Source organism: Protopterus annectens, chromosome 11.part0 (genome assembly GCF_019279795.1).
Source record: "Protopterus annectens isolate FY-2018-M chromosome 11.part0, PAN1.0, whole genome shotgun sequence".
In the NCBI taxonomy this organism is placed as follows: Eukaryota; Metazoa; Chordata; order Ceratodontiformes; family Protopteridae; genus Protopterus; species Protopterus annectens.
The window spans coordinates 1,374,903,727-1,374,931,613 of NC_056745.1; the positions used below are offsets into that span (position 1 = coordinate 1,374,903,727).

Sequence of the window (27,887 nt, forward strand, 5' to 3'; positions counted from 1 at the left end):
GCCATTGTGCTGTAGCTCAGAGCAGATCTGAGTGTTGCCATTGAGATTGTTGACATAGCTATAGAATGCTTTGTGGTTGTCTTTAGAATCAGTGGTGATTTTGTTTTTGTAACTAGCTTTGGAGGATTTTATGAGGGATCTCAGCTTCTTACTGAGGCTGACCAGAGAGTTCCTCCAGTCATGGGATTTTACTCTTTTTTTGCAACAGTTTCTTCTGCTGTAAAGTTTGTTTATGGCAGGGGACCACCAGATTGACTTCCTTTTTTTGGAGGATAGCATCTTGGTACTGTTAGGGATAGCACAATCCATGCACTCGTGTAAGTGCTTATAAAGTGCATTTGTGTAGGATTCAGTAGTCGTACCTCAATTGTCCGTCTGCATGGGTGTCGTGAAGTTTGCCACTTCTGTCTTATGAAGCGTAAAGTTGTCTTTGGAGAAATTTTTTGCAGTGGTTTCCCTAATGGGGGGGGGTGTGGATGTCTAGGCTGATTAGTTTGTGGTTGGATCTGACCAACGAGGAATTCACCTCTGGTGTGGAACACCAGTCCCCCATGTTGGTAATGACCAGGTCTAGGATATTGCTGCCCCTGGTGGAGGTGTAGATAAGTTGATCCAAGGCATTGGAATTTATGAATTCCAGAAAACGTTGAGCAAAAGGGTTGGTACATGAGTAGTTTTCCCAGTTAATGTTGGGGTAGTTGAAATTGCCCATTATTAGGGTGTTAGGTTGTACCCTAATATTTTCCAGTGTATCAAGAAATGAGGAATGGGAATCTTGGGGCATGGTGGGGGATCTGTAGCAAGTTACAATTTGGATTGCAGTCTTGCCCAGAGTTAGTTGCACTTGTATAATCTCAGATGCATTATGCTGAGCAACTAGCCTGGAGGTGCGGATATCCTTAATGAATATGGACACGCCTCCACCTTTAGTGTTTCAGTCCTGGTTAGGTGGCCAAAAGGTGTGGTATGAATTATAGCCTGGTAATGCAGGGGTGCTCTCTGGAGCCTTGAACTAGGTCTCTGTCACTGCACAGATGTCGATGATCTCCATTTTAAGGAGTACCTCGAGTGAATGCATTTTAAGGTTTAGACTTCTAGCATTGAGTAGCATTATCCTCAGATTTTGCTTGCTTATACCTGTTACTGTGGTAAATTTGTCATTTGAACCTTGCCTAAAAAAGGCACTATAGGGGTGGCAAGAACCTAAGCCAGTATCCAGAATCCCAAGTGCGACAGATGCAGGCCATCTCTGGCAAAGCATTGTGGTCTGTCGATCATGTCATCCCAGGCAGGCAGATACTGGATCCCCTTAGAATGACACCCGAAGCTTAGCCAATTGTTGAAGTGAGTCATTTTGTCCTTGTACTGTGGTATCATTCTAGGTGATGGCAGGATGCTACTCAGGGCTATGGTCATACCTGCCTGGGCTACAAGATCGGAGAGCTCCTCCATGTCTCTTTTCATGTGGTCCAGGGAGATATGTCTCAGGTCATTCACACCAATATGGAAAATGACAGAGTCATATTTGTACTTGTTGTGGAGTGACCTGAGTGCATGCGTTATGTGGTGGATCCTGGCACCCGACAGGCAGATGACAGTAACTTTCTCCTTGTTTAGCCTGATGAGTGGAACATCAGTGTGCATGACTATAGAGTCACCTATGACTAGAGTGTTGGGTATGTTGTTATGCCTTATGGGCTGTGGTTGAGTGGAACACTGAGTTTGTGGGCTATGTGTCATTTGGGTTGTGTTGGGGGGGTGGAGGTTGCAAGCATTTCTGCTTTGGAGGTCGCTGTTGCTTGAGCAGATTTTTATTGAGAGCCTTTGCAAATGTAGGTGTGTGTTTTGTGTTTCTATGTGTGTGTCTTGGTGGTGTAGGTTTTGAGGGACTATGTGATGAGTGTGGTGTGGTGCAAGTGTTTACCTTCTCCTCTTGAATATCTAGTCCAGTCTTGGGTGAAGATAGCTTTGCTTCCAGTTTGGCTATATAAGTGCATCTCTCACAGGTTGTAGTGTTGGGTGGTAGGAGGAGAGGGTTGTCTGTGTACATGAGGCAATTGCTGCATTGCCCCAAGATGCCCAGATTCATCAGGTAGATGGGAGAAAATACCGGGAGCTGACCCTTAGACATGCCTGGATAGGTGCTTATTTATTAAGTACTAAAAACTGTTTTCCTTTAGACAAGTGAAGAAAGTTGAGTGCTGTAGTAATTTATAGCTTATTTAGCGATGTGGAAGGCATTGAGGTGTAGAGGTATAGAAGGCATTTTAGCCTTGCATGGCTGAGGTACTCTCTGAGGCCTTGAACCAGGTTTCTGCGACTGCACAGACATCTACATCCTCCAGTGATAGAAGTGCTTCCAGTATCTGCAGTTTTTGGTTTAAACTCCTAGCATTATTAGCACAACCCTTATTTTATTATGGTTGGTAATTTTCATGTCAGCAATTTTTTTTGAGATCTTGCCTAAAAAACAGCACTATGGGGAAGGCAAGAGCCTTTGCGAGCAGCCAAAAGCCTTGTGGTGCCAGGTGCAAACCATCTCTGGCAAAGCATTTAGGTTTGTCAATCATGTCATCCCAGGCTGACAAAAACAGGATCCCCTTTGAATGACACCACCAATTATTGAAATCATTTTTGTTTATACTGTGGCATCATGTGGGTACCTGCATATATTTATTACAACTCTCTTACTCAGCTGCATCACCAACTTCTACCCAAAATACTGCTGCTTATTTATCAAGAGCCTCATCAGTACTTTCCCTGCATGGGTGTATGTTACGTTATCAAATGATGAAAAGAGTGAACACTCTTTCATTGAACTGTAAAAGTCGACAGCACTGAACAGCAAAGACACAGATCATCGATTTTTTCAAAGGGAAAAAAGCGATGGGCCATCTTTGGGACTTTGCCCTTTCCTCCACTATGGTGCAATCTCAGAGTTGGTATATTTAAGTAGGGAAGGTTTGTGGGCACAGCCCCCCAATTTTGAGGAATGTGGGGGGGGGGGTGAAGCCCCCCACTTTATTCTGTGTTTGAATTTTATTTATTTTATTGTAATTTTTTGCAGAGCAGTGATTTTTTTTCCCCTGGGAAAAAAAAAATCTATGTTCCGTGTCTTCACTGTTTAGTGGTGTCAACCTTTCAAGTTCGATGAAAGAGCGTTCGTTCTTTTCATCATTCGATAATGTAACATAGATCCTCCCTGCACTACTCTACATTGTCAGAATGATTTGGAATTGTAAATTATGCTTCCATTTCTAAATATATTCATGTCTAATTGTATTGTATCATGTATTATATAATGCTCTCTGTCTTTACTCAAGATGTAATGTGTGTCTTATTGTATTGCATTATGTGATATTATGTAAGTTTATCTGTTCTTTATGCAAAATGTACTGTATCTCCATTTTATTGTTATTCTTTATATATTTTGTGTATTTTCTACTTTGAGCTTTTCTCCCCAGACCTCAGCTGAAAATGGAAAAGTTGCCCATTTGGACTTTCCCAGTAAACAAATGTGAAATAAAAATGTAAAATAAATAAATAAATAAAAATAATTTTAGGTGAAGGTAATATGCTGCTGAGGGCTTGGGATATACCTGCCTGGGACACATACTCAGAGAGCTCAATCATATCTCTCTTCATATAGTCGAGTGAGGTGCCTCTCACGTCATTCATTCCACTACGAACTATGACAGAGTAATCATAATGGTACTTGTTGTTGAGAGACCTGAGTGCATGCATGATCTGATGAATCCTGGCACCAGACAGGCAGCTGACCATGACTTTCTCCTTGTCCAGCCTGGTATGTGGGACATCTGTGTGTCTCACTATGGAGTCTCCAATGACAAGAATATTTGTTTTTTGAGTGTTACACCTTAAGGGCTTGGTAGGTGAAACTCTAGTTTTCCAATGTGCCTTGGGTGTTGTGGGAATTGTGTTAGTTGTAGAAATATTTTGTTTTGGAGGTCTTTGTTTTTTCTGTCAGTTTTTTGAGAGAGCCTTAGCAAATGTTGATTTATGTGTTAGGTGTGTACTATGTATGGGAGTAATGGTACTGTGTGCATGAGTAGTGGTGGGTGAGTTGACAACATCTTCAGTGTCTCAAGTGCAAGAGAGCAGGGATTCAAAATTATTGGTATAGATATATCTCTTGCACTCTATGCTAGAGAGATGTCAATGTACATGAAGCAGTTGCTACACTGCCTCAGGAGACTCAAGTCAACAAGGCTGGCAGAAGAAACAAGGGTAGTCGAACTGTCCATAATGCTAGGTTTGAAGATTTGTTATCACAAAAAGGGTGCTTTCAGGACTGATCTAGGAGGTACAGTGTAGATGGATATTTCTGATGGGGTTTTTAGCTGGTGGTTTAATAGGTCACAGCTCACTAGCCATACTTCTTAGACCAGATATGTACTAAAGATGAGGACTCCACTAATGTATTACAGCTGTATCTGGAAAAATTGTTTGAAGTATATATCTGGCTATGGCTCGTGTGCGGTACTGTGCGATGTGCAAACAATTAGAAACCAACTCAAACATGGGCTTAAATACCAGAAACTAAAAACTTGAAAAAAAAACTTAGCATACTTCTCTCACAAGGGTGCAGAAGGGCCCCTTCCAATCAAAGATGGCTTGAAAATGTGCTCAGAATACAACAGCCACTATAAACAGACCCAGATGCAGCAAACCTGTATCGAGACTATGCTACAGCTACTAGCTGCCCTAATTTAGTTGTAAAACACTAAAGAATGTTTTAATCAGCAGAAAAATAGCAGTGAGATACTAAAAATGCTTTAAACAGCAGAAGAACAGGAATGAGACACTGAAGTATCTTTTGAACAGCAAACAAATCAGTTATTTAAAAGACTGCTTGGTGGAACAACATAACAAATTGAACAGATGCTTTGCAAACAGTAAAAAGTAGCAACAATTACTTTGCAAACAGGAAAAATGGCAAAAAAGCTTTGCAAACATTGAAAAATCAACTGCATATGATTTAACAGGTACACTAAGGCAGACAAGTGCAGTATAAACAGTGCAGTTTAGTTTACAGTATTAAAAAATGCAGTATTAAATATGCAGAACACAGTAAACATTGTAGTACATAGTATAATCAATAAAATTAAAAAAAACAGGCAACTTATGATTTTTGGAAGCCCAGAGGCCTCTTGTCATCTGGTATCTCATCTCTAATTGGTTGCTAGTAGCCCACCTCAGTTCAGCTCGGTGCAAACAAACCTACTCAGATGCAGGGCTTAAATACCAGAAGCTAAAAACTTTAAAATTAAAAAACTTTAAAAACTCAAAAGAAACAATCAGGGTGCTTACTTTAAGGCCTAGACCAACCACCCTTCACCAGACAGGTTTCAGTCAGCACACTTCTCCCACAAGGGTGCAGAAGGGCCCCTTCCAATCAAAGATGGCTTAGAAAATGGGCTCAGAATACAACAGCCAGTACAAACAGACCCAGATGAAGAAACCAGTATCTGGACTATGCTACAGCTACTGGCAACACTAATTTAGGTGGGAAACACTAAAAAATGTTTTAAACTGCATAAAAACAGCAGTGAGATACTAAAAATATTTTAAACAGTAGAAAAAACAGCAAGGAGTCACTGAAGAATGTTTTAAAAAGCAAAAAAAAATCAGTTATTTAAAACACTGCTTGGTGGAAAAACAGAACAAACCAAACAGATGCTTTCCAAACTGTGAAAATAGCAAACAGAGCTTTACAAACAGTGAAAACAGCAAACAGCAAAAATTTAGGTGGGAAACACTAAAAAATGTTTTAAACTGCATAAAAACAGCAGTGAGATACTAAAAATATTTTAAACAGTAGAAAAAACAGCAAGGAGACACTGAAGAATGTTTTAAAAAGCAAAAAAAATCAGTTATTTAAAACACTGCTTGGTGGAAAAACAGAACAAACCAAACAGATGCTTTCCAAACAGTGAAAATAGCAAACAGAGCTTTACAAACAGTGAAAACAGCAAAATAATACATTTTAACAGGCACAGTAAGACAGACAAATGTAGTACAAACAGTGATGCAGTATTAAATAAGCAGAACATAAAAAAGTGCAGTAAATAGTATAATCAAGAAAAAAACAGGCAACTCATGATTTTTGGGAAGCTCAAAAGTCTCTAGTTTTCTGGCATCTCAGTTCAGAGTTTTGGCTGGTAACCGACCTCAGCTCAGCTTGGTGCAAACAAGGAGAAACCTACTCAGAGGCAGGGCTTAAATATCAGAAGCTAAAAACTTAAAAAAAAAAAAAACTTTAAAAACTCAAAAGAACCAATCAGGGTGCTTACTCCAAGCCCTAGTCCAACCACCCTTCACCAGACAGGTTCCAATCAGCACACTTCTCTCACAAGCGTGCAGAAGGGCCCCTTCCAATCAAAGATGGCTTAGAAAATGTGCTTAGAATGCAACAGCTACTACAAACAGACCCAGATGAAGCAAGCCTGTATTTAAACTATGCTATAGCTACTGGCTACACTGAAACATTAAAAAATGTTTTAAACTGCAGAAAAACAGCAGTGAGATACTAAAAATGTTTAAACAGTAGAAAAACAGCAAGGAGACACTGAAGAATGTTTTAAACAGCAAAGAAATCAGTTATTTGAAACACTGCTTGATGGAAAAACAGAAAAAAACAAACATGCTTTCCAAACAGTGAAAATAGCAAACAAAGCTTTAAAAACAGTGAAAACAGCAAAAAATACAATTTAACATGCACAGTAAGGCAGACAAATGCAATACAAACAGTGAAATTTAGTTTACAGTATTAAATACAGTACTAAATAAGCAGAACACAATAAAAAGTGCAGTAAATAGTATAATCAAGCAAAAAAAAAAGGCAACTTATGTTTTTTGGGAAGCTCAGAAGTCTCTACTCATCGATCTGCGTACTCAGGTTGATAGCAATCTGAACTTTAACAACCATGTATCTATGGTAATATGAAAATCCTTTATGTGGTACATCTTACAAGTTAAGGCATCACATTTAGATCTAAGTATGTTATAATTCCATTATACTTGGCCCTCATCTGACCAATAATTGACTACAATGCTCCCTTTAGCTTGTAACTCACCAGACACCTGCAAAAATTGGGGAGACCACAGAGGTTTCTCACCAAGAAATTACAGAATACACAAAACAAGTATTATGCAGAAAGACTGAAAGCCTTGTCATTGTATTCTGTCGCCTACAAGTTGCTAAGGGGCGACCTGTACCTGGCTTACAGGGCAGTCTCAGACCTGGCTCTGATGGAAATGCTACACATTCATAAATCAACTGCATGAGGGTCACTCATTCAAGGGATCTTAACCTAGCCTCTGACATGAACAGGTCATGCTGGAGAGATAGATACATCTCCCAGAGACTAATACTTTTCTGGAACAAGCTTTCATTTCACATGAAACAGAGCCCCTCCCTGGTTCTCTTTAAATGCAACCTAGATCAATGGATGGGTGACCAGAAATTCACTCCTAGGGTGGTTCCCATGTCCCTCATGGACAGAGGAAGTTATTAAATACTATAGACCCTGACCTTTGAGAACTTTACTCACCTAAACACTGACATTTGGAGCAACTCAGGATAATTCTAGCTAGGCTTCTATGGGCTCTATGGCCATTTACCTAGTAACCTTCTATGAACCTATGAACCTATAAGAAAAGAGTGAGTATTAGTTTTGCTTAGGGTGGCAAACACAAAAACTTTCAAAAGGTAAATATATCATGTTGCTGTAATATCAGACCAAACATTTATTCTTGTAGAATGGTAAAGCTCCCTTTTTTTTAGCTATTGTGGCAGAAAAAGGGTACAGAAGTTAAAATGTTCTAATTTTAATTTAATGTGCAGCTCTTCTCTTTCCAGACAGAAACAAAATCTAATAAAGTTTAATGTGGTTGTTTAGTAAATTCATCAAAATATCATTAGAATATGTCAAACCATTTTAGAGATACAGCTTTCATGGAGAGGAAGCAACAATATGGTCAATAATAGATACACATGCATCTAGAAAATTCTCAGTAGTAAAAAGTGGAACTGGCAAATTAAAAAAAGGATTACAAGGTTTTAACATTAAAACTACATTTTTTTCTTTTTATTCTGTAGAATGAGTTTTCCTTGTGTTTCTTGTTGAAATCTACATTTTCTATTAATTGTAATACCTGTTTTGGATTTTTATTAGGGAGATCCAGGACCACCAGGAAAAGGAGTGGACATTAAGGTATGGATACATGGTTTCTCAAGGTTCATTTTTTTCCCCTTTTTGATGTCATACCTGTGTAATGGATATGAATAAATGAAGCAAAGTTGCACATTTAGCTACATTCTAAATACTTTTTCAGTGGTAGATATATGTAATCTAATTAATTATTTGAATTCCATGTGGGGTTCAAATTTCTACTGATATGATTTTTTCAGCTGTTGTGTTATACTTTTGGGGAGGCTTGCTGAAGCCTCATTGGCATTACTTGGAGAAAGCCAGGTTGTACATGAGTGTAGAATAAACATCTCAAACTAAAATGTGCCTTACATGCAAGTTAATTTTATATATTACAGTTCTTCAACAAAACCTGATTTGCTTTAATTGGCCCTCTGATCATAAGCCTTTATGTAGCCTTGAGGCTTGTATAGGTTATGTATTAGGTTAGTACTAGGCAAATTGCCCTTGCAGTCCATTTTAAGCTTAGTCAAATATCCCTTTTATGCTTAAAATTACCCTATCTCATTTCAAGATTTATATTTGTATATTACTCTAGTGATAATTATTAGATCAAAATGTGGATATTTGGAGGGGATCCATGCCTTGGGATAAAGCATTTAGGAACTGCCTCTGTCCATTAGTAATATGGGGGAGGAGTCATTGGATACATTTCCTATTTCCTAGCCATTGAGGCAATTTAACCTTGAATGTGGTCAGGGATGAGCTTTGGATGCAGGATGCCATGTATGCAAGACACAGGCAGCCCCTTAGAAGTCTATAAGAAACCAAATATAGTGACAGAGCTTTGAAGCAGTCCATGTAGGACATATTGTTTAGGCCTTCTATCCGTTTGTAAGGTATCTCTGCGGCCTTTCCAGTTGTTGCATGTGTCTGGACATATACATGCCAAAAGGAATAGTATACGCAATGATTGGCCTAATGAATGCTGAATGAAGAGAGTTAACAACATCTCTGGATCTAGAAACAATCCCTTTGTTTATTGGTTGCACAACACAGAAGGACATCCTCACCACAGTTGTCACATGCTGGTCAAACGTTAGGTCATTGTTCTCATAAGTTCCCAGATGCAAAAATAGTGTGCTCTCAGTGTGGTATTTCCCTGAGACAAATATTCCTGTAGGATGGGCTGTGTGTTTTGGGGATTTGATCATTGCTCCTCACTTGTGGTCATCAGTAAACTTAGTTAGACAGGGCATTTTGGTATTGGCTTTTACTTCTGAGAAGTGATGCCAAACTGAAAAGGTCTCAGGACAGAACCGACTGGTGACTGGTCTTTTTATGGAGGTAACTACCCCTATTTTGATCTCATGCATCCTATCTGTGAGCCAGTTGGCAATCCAGTTAGTGGTGAAAGAGTTTATTCCTAATTTATTGAGCTTTTCTACTCTGCCTGAGTGAGAGATTGAGTCAAAAGCCTTGGCCAGGTTGAGGTAGGTGGTGTGTACTACCTTACCTTCATCCATTGCTTTGGTGACTTTCAAAAACGTCCACCAGGTTGAGTAAATGCTGGTGTTTGGGGGTCCCCATGCCTTTATTGATTAATTCCATGATAATTCTTTCCATGGCTTTGCATATGAAGTTGGTCAGACCTATGGTTCTGTAATTGCCTGGATCTGTGAAAGGTCCTTCCTTATGCAGGGGAATAACTGTTGCTGTCCTCCATGTACCTGGTACAAAATCCGTATGGAGGCAAAATTTGACATGTTGTTAGTGGGTGGCTAAATTGTACTTCATGCTATTTAATCCACATCCTGGGATATTGTCAGGATCCATTGTTACAGCATTTTTTGCTATAGACAGTTGTTTCAGGACTTTGTTTTGTGTGATATCTGGTGACAAGATGGTTTCAGATATTTCATGTGAGATGGATTGGGGGGGAGTAAAGTTTAAGCTGAATTTATCACCCACTATGTTAACTATATTTTCAGCTTCAGTATAGATAACATTGTTTGCAATCAGCTTAATACATTGATGTGTTGTGCTCCAGTGATTATGAACATAAATAAAAAAGGCCTTGTGACTCTCATTTGCTTAGGTGGTTATTTTTGCCTTGAACTTGGCTGCGGTAAATTTAATTTATCACCAGAATTGCTTGTTTCATAGGTTCATAGGTTCATAGGTTCATACTAGGCTATCTGCCCTAGGGCATTTATAAGCCTAGCCAGAATGTGTTTGGCTTTCACCACCCATTTTAAATTTATTTTGCTATGCCCTTTTTCGAGGTTAGTATACTGTGCCTCTGTCTAACAGTGACACAGAAGTGATACCCGGGGCTCCAATCCACTCATCAAGATTCCTCTTGAAGAGAGTCAATGAGGGACTCTGCCTAACCTGGACAGGGATTTTATTCCAGAGTGAAGGGAGCCTCTGGGTTATGAATCTGTCCCTCCAGCATGTCCTATTTATTTCAGTGCTGAGGTTCATAGGTTCATAGGTTCATACTAGGCTATCTGCCCTAGGGCATTTATAAGCCTAGCCAGAGTGTGTGTGGCTTTCACCACCCCTTAGGATGAGAATACTATACCCATTAGTTTGCTGTGCCTCTGTCCAGCAGTGATACAGAGATGATTCCCGGGGTAAACCTACGATCTCCCATCCACTCGTCAAGATTTCTCTTGAACAGAGTCAGTGAGGGGCTCTGCCTCACATGGACTGGGATTCTGTTCCATAGTGTAGGGAGTCTCTGGGTGATGAATCTGTCCCTCCAGCACGTCCTATTTATATCCGTGTTGAGGTATAAGTCTCTTGCTCTCGTGGCTCAGGTGGATTTGGATTTTTTGAGGTGGAGCATGTCCATTAATTCCGGGTTGGACATGGCCTTGTATGTCAGGCACAGATCACCTCTGAGCAGACGGTATGCGACTGAATAGAGCTGGAGTTTCTTCAGTCGGGCATCATATGACATATGTTTGAGCCCCTTTATCCTTTTGGTGAGGAACTTTTGGGGTCTTTCCAGCTGCTGCAGGTGTCAGGTAAGGTACATTCCGAATGGGGCATTGTACTCAATCATTGGTCTGATAAGTGAAGAGTACAGGGGTACAATGACCTTTCCTGATCTGGATGTGAATCCCTTCATGATCAGGTGGGCAATGTAGAAGGTCTTCCTAACCACTTTGGCAATGTGAGTGTCAAAAGAGAGGTTACTGTCAACTTGGGTCCCCAGGTCCCTGATAATTTCTTCCGTGTTTAATGGATTACCACCTATGTGGTAATTAGGGGTTACCTTGTTTTTCCCAGAGGGTATGACTATACATTTTTTGGCATTTAGCTTAAGGCCATGGCTCTGGCACCAGTTATCCATTTCTATGAGACCTTTCTGGAGGATGTCTGTGTCTGATGGAGTGTCAATTATGGTGCCCAGTTTGCAGTCATCTGCAAATTTTGTCAGCCACAATCCCCTATGTTTGCCTGCACTTCAGAAAAATAAATGCCGAACAAGAGGGGCCCAGGACTGAGCCCTGTGGGACACCGCTCGTGACCGGCTTAGAGTCTGACATGGCACCAGCAACTCTAACCCTGTGTGTTCTGTCCTTGAGCCAGTTTGCAACCCATCTTGTGACATATGGGTTTACATCTAAGCTGGTGAGCTTTTCTATGATGCCCGAGTGGGGTATTGTGTCGAACGCTTTTGCTAGGTCAAGGTAGGCTGTGTGAACTGCCTTACCCTCATCAATGGCCTTAGTGACTGTTTCGAAAAAGTCGACCAAGTTCAAGAGGCAGGATCTGCCCTTGACAAAGCCAAATTTGGTAGGATTCAGTGTCTGTAGGTCCCCAATGTCTTTATTTATGAGTTCCATTATGATCCTCTCCATAGCTTTGCAGACAAGGCTCATCAAGCTTATGGGGCGGTAATTTCCAGGGTCCGTAGAAGCACCGCCTTTGTGGAGTGGGACCACAGTTGCCGTACGCCATTCTTTGGGTACGTATCCTGTAGTAAGGCTAAGATTAAACAGCAGCCTTATGTGTGGGTTTAGTTCCTCATTGAGTTTGTGTAGCACACAGCCGGGGACACCATCCGGTCCCATTGATGTTGTGTTTTTTGCTTTAGAGAGAGCAGCTCTCACCTGGGCATCTGAGATGTTTGGGAGGCTAGACTCTGGTGGGATAGATATTTCTCCTTTGGGGGGGGGGGGGGAAGAAATTTGCACTGAACCTGTCTGCCAGTATGTTGGCAATGTCTGTGGGTTCAGTGATTTTTTTATCATTTTGGACTAATTCTGAGCATATCTGGGAGTTTCCACCCAGGTTTCTGACATAGCTAAAGAAGGCTTTATGATTGTCTTTTGTGTCATTAGCGATTTTTCTCTCAAAGTTGGCCTTGGATGATTTTATGAGTGATCGTAGTTTTTGCTAGTATTGATCAGAGATGCCTTCCCTTTTAGGGATTTTGCTCTGTCATGTAGTAGCTTTCTCCTCTTGTTGTAGAGTTTGTTTATGGCTGGAGTCCACCAGACCGGGCGCCTGCCTTTGGTGGAAAGGGTCTTGATTTTATTAGGGATTGCTTGATCCATACATTCCTGGAGGTGCTCGTAGAAGGCATTTGTAAGGGTTTCAGCAGCGTGGTTTGTGGTTTCCACTGGCTCGGGGGCCTTAAAGGATACCACTCCAGTCTTAAGAAGTGTGAAGTTTGCTTTTGAGAAGTTCTTCACTGTGGTCTTTTTTGCTGGGGGTGGGGGCGGAATGTGGATCTCCAGTGAGATTAATTTATGGTCTGATCTCACCAATGAGGGATATACTGCCGGTGTGGAGCATTTTGTCCCCATGTTTGTGATGATCAGGTCTAGTATATTTTCTCCTCTTGTGGGAATGGTGACTAGTTGTTCCATAGCATTTGAGTTTATGAACTCAAGGAACCTTTGGGCTAGGGTGTTGGGGCTTGAGTAATGTTCCCAGTCTATGTTTGGGTAGTTGAAGTCACCCAATATGATGGTGTTTGGAGAGACATTCATACTCTCCAGTGTCTTCAGGAAGGCTGTGTGGGTTTCCTGAGTTTGAGAAGGTGGTCTATAGCATGTTACAAACTGTAGGGCAGTTTTACCTATGGTTAATTGCACCTGGATGGTCTCCGATGCTTCGTGCGTTGCCATTAACCTGGAGGTGTGGGTATCCTTTATGAATATGGATACTCCCCCTCCTTTTGTGGTTCGGTCCGGATTTTGGGGCCGGAACGCATGATATGAGGTATAACCTGATAGTGCTGGGGTGCTCTCAGGAGCCTTGAACCAGGTTTCAGTCACAGCACAGACATCGATGTTCTCCATACTGAGGAGGGCTTCGAGGGCATGCATCTTGAGGTTTAGACTTCTGGCATTGAGCAGTATTACCCTTAGTTTTTCTCCGTTTTTGTTTTCTAGGGCGGTAGGTTTATCATTTGAGCCTTGCCTAAAAAAGGCACTATGGGGGTAGCAAGAGCCTTTGCCAATATCCGGAAGCCCAGGGTGACAGGTGCAAGCCGGCCTTGCAGCAGCGTGGCTTGTCAAGCATGTCATCCCAGGCAGACAGACATTGGATCCCCTTAGAATGACACCAGTAATTAAGCCAATTATTAAAGCTGATCATTTTGTCTCTGTATTGTGGCATCATTGTTGGTGAGGGTAGGATACTGCTCAGGGTCAGGGTCATACCGGCCTGGGCTACATAATCTGAGAGCTCCTCTATGTCTCTTTTCATGTAGTCCAGGGAGGTGCGTCTCAGGTCGTTCACACCGGCATGGACAATGACTGAGTCATACTTGTACTTGCTGTGGAGTGACCTGAGTGCTTGTGTTATGTGGCGGATTCTAGCGCCTGACAGGCAGCTTACTGTGATCTTTTCCTTGTTCAGTCTGGTGAGTGGGACGTCAGTGGGTCTGACTATGGAGTCACCTATAACAAGTGTGTCTGGCATTGTGTTTGGCCTTAAGGGCTGTGACTGTTTAGCACACTGACTTTGAGAACTATGTGTTGCATGTCTTATGTCTTGAGGTGGCAGTTGCTTGGGTGTCTGCTTTGGAGGCCTCTGTAGTTTTGGTAGATTTTTGATCAGTGCCTCCAGTATGTCTTTGTGTGTTTATGTGTTTGTTTTGCAGTTGTGATAGTTCTATGTGAAACTGGGTTTGTGGTGTGCGTGGTTTCCTTCTCCTCCTGTCTGGTCTTGCCAGTCCTGAGTTGAGAGAGCTCAGCCTCCAGTTTGGCTATATAATTGCATCTCTCACATGTATTTGTGTTTTGTGGGAGAAGGAGTGGGTTGTCTGTGTACATGAGGCAATTGTAACATTGCCTCAAGATGCCCAGATTTACCAGCTGAACAGGAGAGGACGCTAGCAACTGACCCTTCGACATGCTAGAAAAAGTGAAAAAGTTTGCTGTGTAACTGAGTCAGAAGGGACCTATAGGGAAATGGGTACTCAAGGGGATTCTAGGCTAATGTAGTACTTTGTTTAGTATACAAGTACTTTACCTATATAAAAATGCTTTAGGAGCAAGTGCTGAGCTTTACCTATATAAAAATGCTTTAGGAGCAAGTGCTGAGCTTTTGAGATAGAGAATAGACTGTTTAGATTGCAAGTAGAGAAGTTCTAAGGGAAAAATTGAAAAGCAGACTTTACGGAGCCAGAAATAGTTTAACCTTGTTTAAAGGACAACTAAGGGCAAATGATGAAGAAAACATATATTTTTTATCTTGCCATGATTTACTACACCTCCCAAAGCTGCCTACAGCAAAATAAGTACTCATTCCTAATTTTATTTTGTTTTTACTCTTGTCTGCCCTCATGGGGGCAGACATGGTGATTCCTTTGGAAAGCTAAATCTGTCCTACAATGCAGACTGTGAGGACAAATAGCCCTACCATTTGTTGTCAGACTAGACTTCCATTCACTTACAATGGAACTCCTGAAAAAAACTGCCAAGTTTGAGAGTCTGCAGCTCATGTGTCATTGACTGGTATGCGCTGAGTTTTACAAATGTTGTTCCTACTGATGTACTACACATTCACTGAAAGAAACTTGCAAAAGTGTCAACAAATTACTGAGATAAAAAAGACTTTTCACAAGGAGCAGTTTTGCAAGTTTCAGTTCCTGGCTAGGTTACTCCTCCCATCTCCCCTCCTTCAGTGGGCTACAGTTTGACATTTCCAGCTTTGCTAGATTCAACTATTTAGTCAGCTTTGCATGACAATAGAAATAAAAAAATAGCCTGTTGTGCCACTAAAACTGTTCCCTTGTATGTCTCTTCACTTCTGAATAGCAATTCCCAAGAATAAAAAAAAGCACAGAGTTTAGGCTAGTCTATCCATTTTTTAAAATGTGCACAGTAAAATATTCAACTTGTAATGCATTTTGGCTGCTGACATGGTTATCTTTACATAGTTATTCTCTTATAGTATAACCTGAACTTATGGTATTTAATGATAAATTTTACAACAATTCTCAGTTTCTTAACAATGACCTCCCAAGCCTCTGATGTGACCTAGTACTTTCTTACTATTGCTTTATGTAGTTTGTCTTAGTTGTATACTTGTAGTGTGTTTCTCATCCTCTCAGCAACAGACTCCTGGAGAAGCATATACTTTTATTGAAAGAGTACCAGCAGCTGTAGCAGTGATACCACACTCCAAAACAATGCACTCATAGTACTGACAAACACAAGGGAATGTATATGTCTGAATCGAGCAGTGATGAAATTGCTAGGGACTTCACTGAGCAAAATTTTACTCTTAATTTCTCCATTTCATAATGCATAAGATTCGCACCACACTTACAAAGGCACACCTCCACCTTCCACAAACACAGCAACCCACACCCACACAACTGCTACGGTTTCTCCCTTTAGTTATTGCAAGCCAAGAATAACACTTTTTAATAAGGATACCTACCAGACAAGTCTGCATAGTGCACGTCTACCTGCATCATCGCAGCTCAGGTTCCCCCCCCCCCCAGCAACTGTAACATTGCCAGATAAAACCACTGCTACGGTCCGGTTTCTCCCTACAGTTATTGCAAGCCAAGAATAAAGTACAGTTGTGTACTCTTACCATAAATGTAGATGTTCGAGTATGTTCACTGTTAGTCATTACTGTAGGGTTCTTCCTGCTGGCAGCAGCCCTAGATCGGCCAGAGTCCCAAAGTCGGGTCTGACGTCGGCTGAAGTCGCTCCTGCCCTGACGTCAGTGCGCCAGGGGTATAAAGACCTCAGCCGACGCCATTTTCCACAGTTTTTCCTTGCCCCAGATGTCAGGTGCCCAAAAATAAAGGCCAAAAGCTTAATCAAAAAGAATAAGCAAACATAAACCAGAACATTCCCAAATATCACCAGCAAAAATACCTCGGAGAAAAAAGAAATGTCAAGGAGACACAGACAGCACTCAAAGAACAACAAAAGAGGGACAGGAGGGAGGTAGCAGACTGTAACAGTGAACATACTCGAACATCTACATTTATGGTAAGAGTACACAACTGTACTATGTTCTTCGTGGTTCACTGTTACAGTCATTACTGTAGGGTTGAATCCCAAAGCTAAGAAAGGGTGGATGGAGAAGGAACAGAAGGGCGGCCACAAAACCCTGCAGGACTGCAGAGGCAAAACCTGCCCTAGATTTAGAATAGAGAGGAGATTGTAGTGCATAGAAAAGTATGCACAGAACTCCAAGTTGCAGCTTCTAAGATCTCCTTGGTAGGAACTCCACTGAGAAAAGCTGCCAAAGTGGCAGTAGCTCTGGTAGAATGTGTTCTGACATTAACAGGAACAGGCTTACCATGATGAGAGTAACAGAACTTGATGCAGTGGGCAATCCACTTAGAAATAGTCTGCTTAGTGATTGCTCTTCCCTGTGAGGTAGAAGCATAAGCCACAAACAATTGGTCCAATTTCCTGAAAATCTTGGTCCTGTCCAGGTAAAAATGAAGCTGCCTGTGTATAGCTAAAGAATGCAAAATACTTTCCTCTTCACTTTGAGGATTAGGATAAAAGGTAGGCAAATGAATAGTCTCATTCAAGGCTACTTTCGAAACCACCTTAGGCATAAAGGTGGGATTAGTCCTCAGGGACACCCTGTCCTGATGAAAAATAATAAAGGGTTCTACAGCCATGAGAGCTTGCAATTCCGAAACTCTTCTGGCAGAGGTAATGGCTAAAAGAAAAGCAGTCCATGATAAAAACTTTAAATCTGTGGAAGCTGCAGATTCAAAAGGAGATAAAGTTAACTTTTCCAAAACAAAGTTGAGATCCCAAGTGGGAACTGGTGCTCTTAAAGGAGGCCTTATATTCTTTGCCCCTCTCATATATTGCTTAAGTAACAGATGAGAAAAGATTGGGGAATCCTTCTTGTAATGTGCAGAAATAGCAGAAGCATGAATTTTGATAGATGAAAAAGATAGGCCCTTATGTAACATCTCTGTTAGGTATTGTAAAATCAGAGGAATGTTTGGAACTGCAGAATCAAAACCCTGGGCCTGAGTCCAGGAGCAAAATCTTTTCCATTTACCTGCATAAGATTTCCTGGTGCTGGGCCGTCTAGCTTCAAGAATTATGTCCAGTACCTGTTTGGTAAGGGTAGAACTGTTTAAAGACCCTGGATCCGCCAGGCTGCTAGATTCAGAGTTTTGACATGGCTGTGCAGGATCTGGCCATCTCGTTGAGACAGTAGATGTGGAAGTTGTGGCAAAATCCAGGGAGGACCCTGACCCAGGTTCATCAGGGAGGAATACCAGAATTGCCGAGGCCAGTTGGGAGCCAGTAAAATCATTCGTGGTCTGTCCTGTTTGATTTTCAGAAGTACCCATGGAAGAAGAGGCAAAGGAGGAAAAGCATATACTGAGAGGTGCTTCCAACTGAATGAAAGAGCATCCACTTTCCATGCTAGCTTGTGGTAGGTCCTCGTGCAGAATGTTTGAAGTTGATGGTTTTGGGGAGATGCAAAAAGATCTATGTCCGGGCACCCCCACACCTCCATTATCATCCTGAATATCCGAACATCCAACATCCATTTGTGTGGATCCAAAAGAGTTCTGCTTAGACTGTCCGCCAGAGTGTTGTTCTTTCCTGGCAGGAATTGAGCTAGTAAGTCCACCTTGTTGGCTAGTGCTGTGTTCCACAGAGCCATGGCCAAACTGCACAGGGGGTAAGAATGAGAGCCTCCCTGCTTGTTTATGTACCACATCACTGTAGTGTTGTCCGTCTTTATCAGTAATTGCCCCAGTAGAATAAGATCTTTGAAGGCTGTCAGGGCATTCTGTACAGCTAGCATCTCCTTCAAACTTATGTGCAGATGCATTTGGTCCTCCGTCCAGGCACCCTGAAGACATTTCCCTTGCATGTGGGCTCCCCATGCATGATCCGAAGCATCTGTCATTATGACTTGATTGGTTGGAATGGGACAGAAAGGCCTCCCCTTGTTTTGGAGACAGGCCTCGGCCCACCAAAGAAACTCCTGCCAGAGACAAGGCAAAATTGCGATCACGGACTCGTTAAAGCCAGATTTTTGAAATAAGAAGCCAGTTGCACTTTTTTGTCTGGTGTCAAATAAGCCATCTGGGTTGTAGTGCTCAGAAGCGCACCCAGGAAAGTAATTTGCTGTGTAGGCACCAGGTTTGATTTCTTTAGGTTCACTGTGAACCCTAGGCACAAGAGAAGATGCTGCACAAATGTTAGATGCTGAAGTAAAGTCTCCTTGTCGTCCGCTTGAATGAGACAATCGTCCAGATAAGGGTATATTTGAATTCCCTTCTGTCCGCAAAATGCTATTACTGGTGCCAGGCACTTTGTAAAGACCCTGGGCGCAGTAGATAAGCCAAAGGGCAGCACAGAGAACTGGTAATGCCTCGAGCCCACTTTGAATCTCAGGTACCTTCTGCACTCTTGCTGTATGGGAATATGCAGGTAAGCCTCCTTCAAGTCCAAAGTCACCATCCAAGTGTTCTTGCTCAGCATAGGCAGCAGCTGCTACAGAGTGAGCATCTTGAATTTTGGAATTTCTAGGAAGGTGTTCAATATGGAAAGGTCCAGGATTGGTCTCCATGCATTTTCCTTCCTGGGAACCAGGAAAAGTCTTGAATAAAACCCTTGCCCCATTTCTGAATCTGGTACCAAACCTATGGCCCTCATATCTATGAGGGACCGAACTTGCCGTTGTGCCTCTGCCCATTGATGCTTTGGCAGATCTGGCCATCCGTTTGATCTTGGCAAGGTATGGAAATGAAACCTGTAACCCCTTGAAACTATGTCCAGAACCCATTTGTCTTGGGTTATGCACTCCAATTGTGATAAAAAAGAGAGACTTTTCCTCCCAAAGGCGCATCCAGGAGGGATGCCCCTGGAGCTAGTAAGGGAGAGTCATAATGACTGTTTCCTGTAAGGTTGTGACCTATCTTCCCTTCCCTTGGGAGAGGGGGCACTCCACTGCTCATTTCTGAAAGGGGGCTGTGCCTGACCCCTACCTCTGGAATGCCTGTATCTGCCCCTCTGAGACCTGTCCAAGCTCGGAAAGGACCAAGGTTTAGCTGGCCAATTCCTGCTAAATCTAGGAGGTTGTACCTGTAGAAAATCTTTAACCATCTGCATAGATTTGGCTTTGTCTTCCATTTTCTTCAATACTTCCTCAGCTTTGGCCCCAAACAAAACATTGTGTTGCAAAGGGGCATCTAAAAACTTTGCTTTAACCTGCTCAGGCAAACTTTGCTCCTTTAACCAAGCATGCCTTCTAATAACTGCACCAGTTGCTGCAGCCCTGCAAGAAGCGTCCAAAGAATCAAAACCACAGTGCAGGGTATGTTTACCCACCTGCTCAGTAGCATGCAATAAATCCTGTAATTCCTTATTGTCTGCACCACCAGAAACAGCAGACATCTTTTGCTTTAACACAGACAAAAGGTATTGCTCATATTTTAACATATGAAATTGACAATTCAAAGCACTAATAGACAATGTAGCAGAAGTATAAACTTTTTTGCCCCATCTTTCCAAGGCTCTGGACTCTCGGTCAGAGGAACAGAATTCTTAGCAGAGGCCACTTTAACACCCTTAGGGCCCTGAGAAATCGTTTCTGGATCAGCTGAAGGATTCTTAAATAGATATTTGTGGGAATCTGGAACCCTATAATACCTATCCGGTTTGACAGGAGCAGGAGGAAAAGAATCAGGAGAGAGAGATGCCTCTGTAAAACATCATCCACACTGTCCAATACAGGGGAATAGCCAGGGTCTATGCTGTGGAAGCAGAAGAAAATCCTTAAGCCTTTTCTTAGATTCAGAGTATTCCTGCCCTTCCCAGTGAAAATGCTCTCTCATGTCATGCAAGGTTTCCCCAAATGAATAATCCTCAGGAGGAGAGGCCGAAGGAAGGGATTCTTCAGCATCAGAATCCTCATAAGGAGGGAAGGAATAATCCTTCTCAGAAGAAGAAGCAGAAGAAATCGAAACTTGATCTGAGGAATCATAATCTGGCTCTAGCCTAGGTCTCTTGTCAGGAGGGGGATGAGAACCCCTGATCATAGTTAACAGGTCTTCAGCCATTCTAAGCATCTGTCTTTGAGGTCTAGGGCCCTGAACAGAAGGTGCCTGTGCATGCTGCTTTGTCTTTGCCGGAGCCTTAGTCTTTGCCTTTGCCTTTGTCCTTGACTGCAAAACTGGAGTCATCTGTACATGAAGCTGTGTAGGCCTAAAAACTCCCTCAGAAGCCGGTGCCTGCACAGCAGGTCCGGACCCATCTGAGGGAGCAATATCCGGAGGTGCAATCCCTGAAAAGTCTGAAGGCCCCATCGGCTACTCACGGGAGTCGGTACAGGCAACCGATTCAAAAGTGGTGGACGACAGGGGCTGCAAAAGCACCTCACTGACGACAGCCGAACCGGCAACTGGCTCTGGTTGAATAAAGTCATCCACTTTGGACCTCAGAGGCCTGTCTTTATCCTTGCGCCTCTTATACACTGCAGTAGCTGGATAAGAATCCGACGACATATTGTAATTAAATCTTTTTCCAAAATAATGGAAGGCAAAATCGTACCTACGCCTAATAGTGCGTTGATTAAACTTAGCACAAAACCTACAATTAGCTATATTGTGGTCAGGAACTAAGCAAGGTATACAGTAAGAGTGAAAATCCTTATGAGGTATTTGCTTCCCACAAGAAATACAGTTATTAACTTTTTCTGACATCGGACTGGAGCAAGAAACAGGTTTCCCCAACGGGGTACTTAGCTCAAAAGAAGAAGTCTTCAATTCAAAAGCCACCAAAAACAAACAGGAGTTGGCCGACCTGCACTTGCGAACTGCTTTGCAACGGGCACCGCACGGCAAGAAAGACTGGGGAAAATGGCATCGGCTGAGGTCTTTATACCCCTGGCGCACTGACGTCAGGGCAGGAGCGACTTCAGCCGACGTCGGACACGACTTTGGGACTCTGGCCGATCTAGGGCTGCTGCCAGCAGGAAGAACCCTACAGCAATGACTGTAACAGTGAACCAGGAAGAACATCAGTTTTTAATAAGGATACCTACCAGACAATTCTACATAGGTGACTGGATATTTACAGTTCTTGTTATTAGCAGATGTGGTCCTTAAACAGTTATGTTTTAACCATTGTGACTGGTTATTTACATTTCCTTTTACAGCACATTTGTTACTTTTACTAGTTATTTTTTAAACATTGTTTTGGCCAGCATGCACACCTGCAAGCCCCCCTCCAGGCAACTATAGCTTTGTCTATTGCCACTGGGTGGCATAACTTAACAATATACTTGCTGTATCTTGTCCCAAATAGATCTGCCTCCACACTGAATACTTGTAGTAAGGCAAGTACCATTTACTTGGTGTATTTTGTCCCCAGATAGATTTACCTTCCTTTGTATTACTTGCACACCAAGGCCTTAAAGTAGTGTTTCTGCAACTAACTGCTTACACTCTTACATTGCATTACAGCTCCAAGGCTTCCACTTCTTATGCGGATTACTTTTCTTTGCAGTTTTCTGTGAGGCCAGATCTTTACCGGCTTTTTCTGGTTATACCTTCCCCCATTTTGTATCTCCCTCCTCTAACTTCCTCCTCCCCCATGCACATTAACTAGTCTATATTAGTGGGTCTCCTTGAGTGGCGCCCTTTTGAAAGTTATCTTTTGGCCTGCTTGTGGTGAGGAAGCTTCCCTAGACCTTTTTCAGTGTGACTGCATCAATATAAGTAAATTTAACTAGTACAATACAGCCAAACAGACACATTTGGTGTAAACAGAAACAAGTGGAACGATACATTTGGTGTACAAAGAAAAGAAACAAGTAAGCCCATTGATATAATTGTTGTTTTCCAATCCAATCTAAAGAGGCCTGTTGATGTTAATGGATTTTCTGTATTTTGTATACAAATACAGAAAATTCATTAACATCAACAGGCCTCTTTAGAGACAATGGATTGGAAAACAACAATTATTGTATTTCTTTTTTACACACCTTTTCATTGGATTTTTATAAAATTAGGGAAACTGTCAATAAAAACTGGGATGTGATTAAACATGACAGTACTCTTTCTAGCATACTGGGTGAAAAACCAAAATTAACTTATAGGAGGGGACAAAATCTAAAAGCCATTTTAGAGAGACCACCGAAAAAAACTATCTCTAATCGGCCACATGGCATGTACAAGTGTGGTGCATGTGCACAGTGTAAGTTCCTTAAAGTTGGAACACAATTTACTATCAATGATAAGGTATACAAAGTGAACAACCATTTCAACTGTGATTCTAAATCAGTGGTTTATGCTGCTCTGTGTAACCACTGTAAAGCTTTTTACATTGGTAAAACGGAGCGTAGAATTAAAACCAGAATTTATGAACACATGTACGCTGTTAGTAGGCATGATGAAAATAATGCCTTAGCTAAGCACACTTCAGATAATATTGGGCACACGTTCAGTTTTGTCATATTGCAACAAAGAACCCCAGATATAAGAGGGGGTCCGTGGCAAATAAGATTAGAAATCGATGAACTCATGTGGCAGATTCGAACTAGAGCCCATCTTACACCAGGAATTAATGATAGCCTCTCTATAAAATGTGTTCTCAAGTGGTTATCCTATAATAGGTAATCAAATCAAACAACTTATAAGTAAGTTTGTTTACATTTGATATTAAGTCACTATATAAATAGACTCTCCTACTAAAGATGTAACATGATGGATTACAGTATTAATTTCGTGTTTATCATGATTTATTTACTATCACCTTCATGTATTTACTTAAAGGTGATTAGTAGCAGGGGGTCTGTGGGTACTACATGTTATAACACTTATTTAACATAAATACACTTTTTTATGATTTTCCTAGACTGGATGTATTCACATGTGATCTATTTTTTGAACATAATTGGTAACATGAACTTTACTTTCAACAGACATGTATATTTTGGCTTACTGTCTTTCTGGTAATGCTAGTTGTATTCAACAAACTGAGAAACTAATATTTTAGGGGTCCGACTGTAGTTCAAAGAATGTGAAGTGTAATGCAAGGTTTAACGTCAACTTGCATTTTAAATGTTTTATGTACAATTTGTTTATCAACAAACAATATTTGATGTGCTTTTTAACACATTTTTTACTATTTTTTAACATCTAAGCTCCTAATACTATGCTTTCCTGGGGGAGGGAGTTAGATATCCATTCTAGGAGTTTTTCTGTAATGTGGATATTGTTGCCTGGAGGGATGTAGCACCCTATGATGTTGATGCGTTTATTATCATTAAGTTTTAGTTTTGTTAGAGTGTGTTCAACTTTATGAGGTCTAGGGTTGTTATGCCTACTTTCTCAAGGATGATATGAGATTTATACACTACAGCAACACCCCCCCTTTTTTTTACCTATTCTATCACTACAAATTATACTGTAACCTGGTGGAGTGATTTCATTGTTGTGGTTGCCTGGCTTAAGCCAAGTCTCTGTTAGCATGACTATCTCAGGTTGATAAAAGGAGAGTAGTGCATGAAGGTCGTGGACTTTGTTTAGTATACTTAACATTTAAATTTAAAATGAGGAGCGTGGATTTGTCTCGGTGGAGTAGGGTATCATTCAGGTTGAGGGTTGGGGCTCCTAGATTTTCAGGGCCTGGGTTTGGGTGTATATCACCTCAGCTAATGAGTTAGGTTCTGAGGTAAAAATAGAGATTGAGTAGTTTGCTTAGGGTCTTAAAGTTCTTTATAGTTGTTTGAGACTGGTAGTGTGATGGCTGTGATCTGTGTGTGTAGTGGTGAATAAAGAAGGTTTGGTAGTGATGTGGGATTAGTTGAGTAAAAGGGTGTGTTGTAATAATGTCAATGGAAGTAGCTTTTCTTGGTATATGGATAAAATTAAGTTGTTTTTGGTGGTTGGTGATAGAAGTTATAAGTGGGAGTGTGGGTACACCTAGGAGCAATAGTAAGAGGTGTATGTATGTGGGTTTGGGTAGTTTGGGCATGGTTTGGTCATGAGTGAGAGATCTGCTTGGGATGGGGTGGGTGTGGTGGATGATGAGAGGTGTTGTTTGTGATTGTAAGGTAGTTAGATGGAATGGTTTGGTTGGGTTTGGTCATGAGTGAGAGATCTGCTTGGGATGGGGTGGGTGTGGTGGATGATGAGAGGTGTTGTTTGTGATTGTAAGGTAGTTAGATGGAAGACTGTGCTTTACAGGATATGGAATAGTGGAAGAGAAGGAAATGGGTACAGAGGTGGGGCAGATTCAGTGATTGGTGGTTAGCATGATGGGCGTGGCTAAGTTCAGTTGAAATGTAGCACTAGTGGGGGCAGGTAGGAATAGGAAGCTGTGAGGGGAGCGGAGTGAGCCCGAGCGCAGCGGGGCTAACACTAACTCCAATTATATCAATGGGCTTACTTGTTTCTTTTCTTTGTACATCAAATGGATCATTCCACTTGTTTCTGTTTACACCAAATGTGTCTGTTTGTCTGTATTGTACTAGTTTAATTTACTTATACTGATGCAGTCACACTGAAAAAGGTCTGGGGAAGCTTCCTCACCACAAGCAGGCCAAAAGATAACTTTCAAAAGGGCGCCGCTCAAGGAGACCCACTAATATAGACTAGTTAATGTGCATGGGGGAGGAGGAAGTTAGAGGAGGGAGATACAAAATGGGGGAAGGTATAATCAGAAAAAGCCAGTAGAGATCTGTCCCGCCCCCTCACAGAAGACTGCAAAGGAAAGTAATCAGCATAAGAAGTGGAAGCCTTGGAGCTGTAATGTAAGTGTAAGCAAGGAAGAGATCGAAACAGGAAATTAGGAGTGTAAGCAGTTAGTTGCAGAAACACTACTTTAAGGCCTTGGTGTGCAAGTAATACAAAGGAAGGTAAATCTATCTGGGGGACAAAATACACCAAGTAAATGGTACTTGCCTTACTTTATAAGTATTCAGTGTGGAGGCAGATCTATTTGGGACAAGATACAGCAAGTATATTGTTAAGTTATGACACCCAGTGGCAATAGACAAAGCTATAGTTGCCTGGGGGGGGCCTTGCAGGTGTGCATGCCGGCCAAAACAATGTTTAAAAAATAATTAGTAAAAGTATCAAATGTGCTGGAAATTTAAATAGCCAGTCACAATGTTTAAAACATAACTGTTAAGGACCACATCTGCTAATAACAAGAACTGTAAATATCCAGCCACCTATGCAGACTTGTCTGGTAGGTATCCTTATTAAAAAGTGTTATTCTTGGCTTGCAATAACTGTAGGGAGAAACCAGACCATAGCAGTGGTTTTATTTGGCAATGTTGCAGTTGCTGGGGGGGGGGGGCCCAAGCTGCAATGATGCGCTATGCAGACTTGTCTGGTAGGTATCTTTATTAAAAAGTGTTATTCTTGGCTTGCAATAATTTATTTTTTTATTTATTTATTTATCATTTGTTGACCGGGAAAGTCCGACTAGGTTCCACAGAGCCTGTTTTCAGCGGAGGCCCGGGGAGAAATGCTCCAGAAATAACTGTAGGGAGAAACCAGACCGTAGCAGTGGTTTTATTTGGCAATGTTGCAGTTGCTGGGGGGGGGGGCCCAAGCTGCGATGATGCACTATGCAAACTTGTCTGGTAGGTACCTTTATTAAAAAGTGTTATTCTTGGCTTGCAATAACTGTAGAGAGAAACCGGACCATAGCAGTGGTTTTATCTGGCAATGTTGCAGTTGCTGGGGGAGGGGGGGACCCAAGCTGCGATGATGCAGGTAGACAAAGTGTGCTATGCAGACTTGTCTGGTAGGTATCCTTATTAAAAAGTGTTATTCTTGGCTTGCAATAACGGTAGCGAGAAACCGGACCATAGCAGTGGTTTTATCTGGCAATGTTGCAGTTGCGGGGGGCCCAAGCTGCAATGATGCGCTATGCAGACTTGTCTGGTAGGTATCTTTATTAAAAAGTGTTATTCTTGGCTTGCAATAACTGTAGGGAGAAACTGGACCATAGCAGTGGTTTTATCTGGCAATGTTGCAGTTGCTGTGGGGGGTGGGGGGTGGGGACCGAGCTGTGATGATGAGGTAGACCAAGTGTGCTATGCAGACTTGTCTGGTAGGTATCCTTATTAAAAAAGTGTTATTCATGGCTTGCAATAATGGTAGTGGGAAACCGGACCATAGCAGTGGTTTTATCTGGCAATGTTGCAGTTGCTGGGGGGGGGGGCGAGCTGCAATGATGCAGGTGGACCAAGTGTGCTATGCAGACTTGTCTGGTAGGTATCTTTATTAAAAAGTGTTATTCTTGGCTTGCAATAACTGTAGGGAGCAACCGGACTGTAGCTGTGGTTTTATCTGGCAATGTTGCAGTTGCTGGGGGGGGGGGGGGGCCCGAGCTGCAATGATGCAGGTAGACCAAGTGCGCTATGCAGACTTGTCTGGTAGGTATCCTTATTAAATAGTGTTGTTCTTGGCTTGCAATAACTGAGGGGAGAAACCGTAGCAGTTGTGTGGGTGTGGGTGTGGGTGTGGGTTGCTGTGTTTGTGGAAGGTGGAGGTGTGCCTTTGTAAGTGTGGTGCGAATGTTATGCATTGTGAAATGGAGAAATTAAGAGCAAAATTTTGCTCAGTGAAGTCCCTAGCAATTTCATCACTGCTTGATTCAGACATATACATTCCCTTGTGTTTGTCAGTACTATGTTTCAGTGCATTGTTTTGCAGTGTGGTATCACTGCTACAGCTGCTGGTACTCTTTCTATACAAGTATATGCTTCTCCAGGAGTCTGTTGCTGAGAGGATGAGAAACACCCTACAAATATACAACTAAGACAAACTACATAAAGCAATAGTAAGAAAGTACTAGGTCACATCAGAGGCTTGGGAGGTCATTGTTAAGAAACTGAGAATTGTTGTAAAATTTATCATTAAATACCATAAGTTCAGGTTATACTATAAGAGAATAACTATGTAAAGATAACCATGTCAGCAGCCAAAATGCATTACAAGTTGAATATTTTACTGTGCACATTTTAAAAAATGGATAGACTAGCCTAAACTCTGGACTGATGAGTTTGCTTGTTTTTTTTATTTTTGGGAATTGCTATTCAGAAGTGAAGAGACATACAAGGGAACAGTTTTAGTGGCACACCAGGCTATTTTTTTATTTCTATTGTCATGCAAAGCTGACTAAATAGTTGAATCTAGCAAAGCTGGAAATGTGAGACTGTAGCCCACTGAAGGAGGGGTTATGGGAGGAGTAACCTGGCCAG

At 41.8% G+C, this 27,887-nt stretch overlaps 1 protein-coding gene across 1 annotated transcript in view; it reads left to right on the forward strand.

The window, feature by feature from the left end:
- LOC122815075 overlaps positions 1–27,887 on the forward strand; it is a 3,014,144-nt gene that overhangs the window by 1,177,846 nt on the left and 1,808,411 nt on the right. Inside the window, exon 65 of the mRNA XM_044087319.1 lies at positions 8,199–8,237. Within this exon, the coding sequence (XP_043943254.1) occupies positions 8,199–8,237 (39 nt within the window). The remainder of the gene's footprint in view (positions 1–8,198; positions 8,238–27,887) is intronic.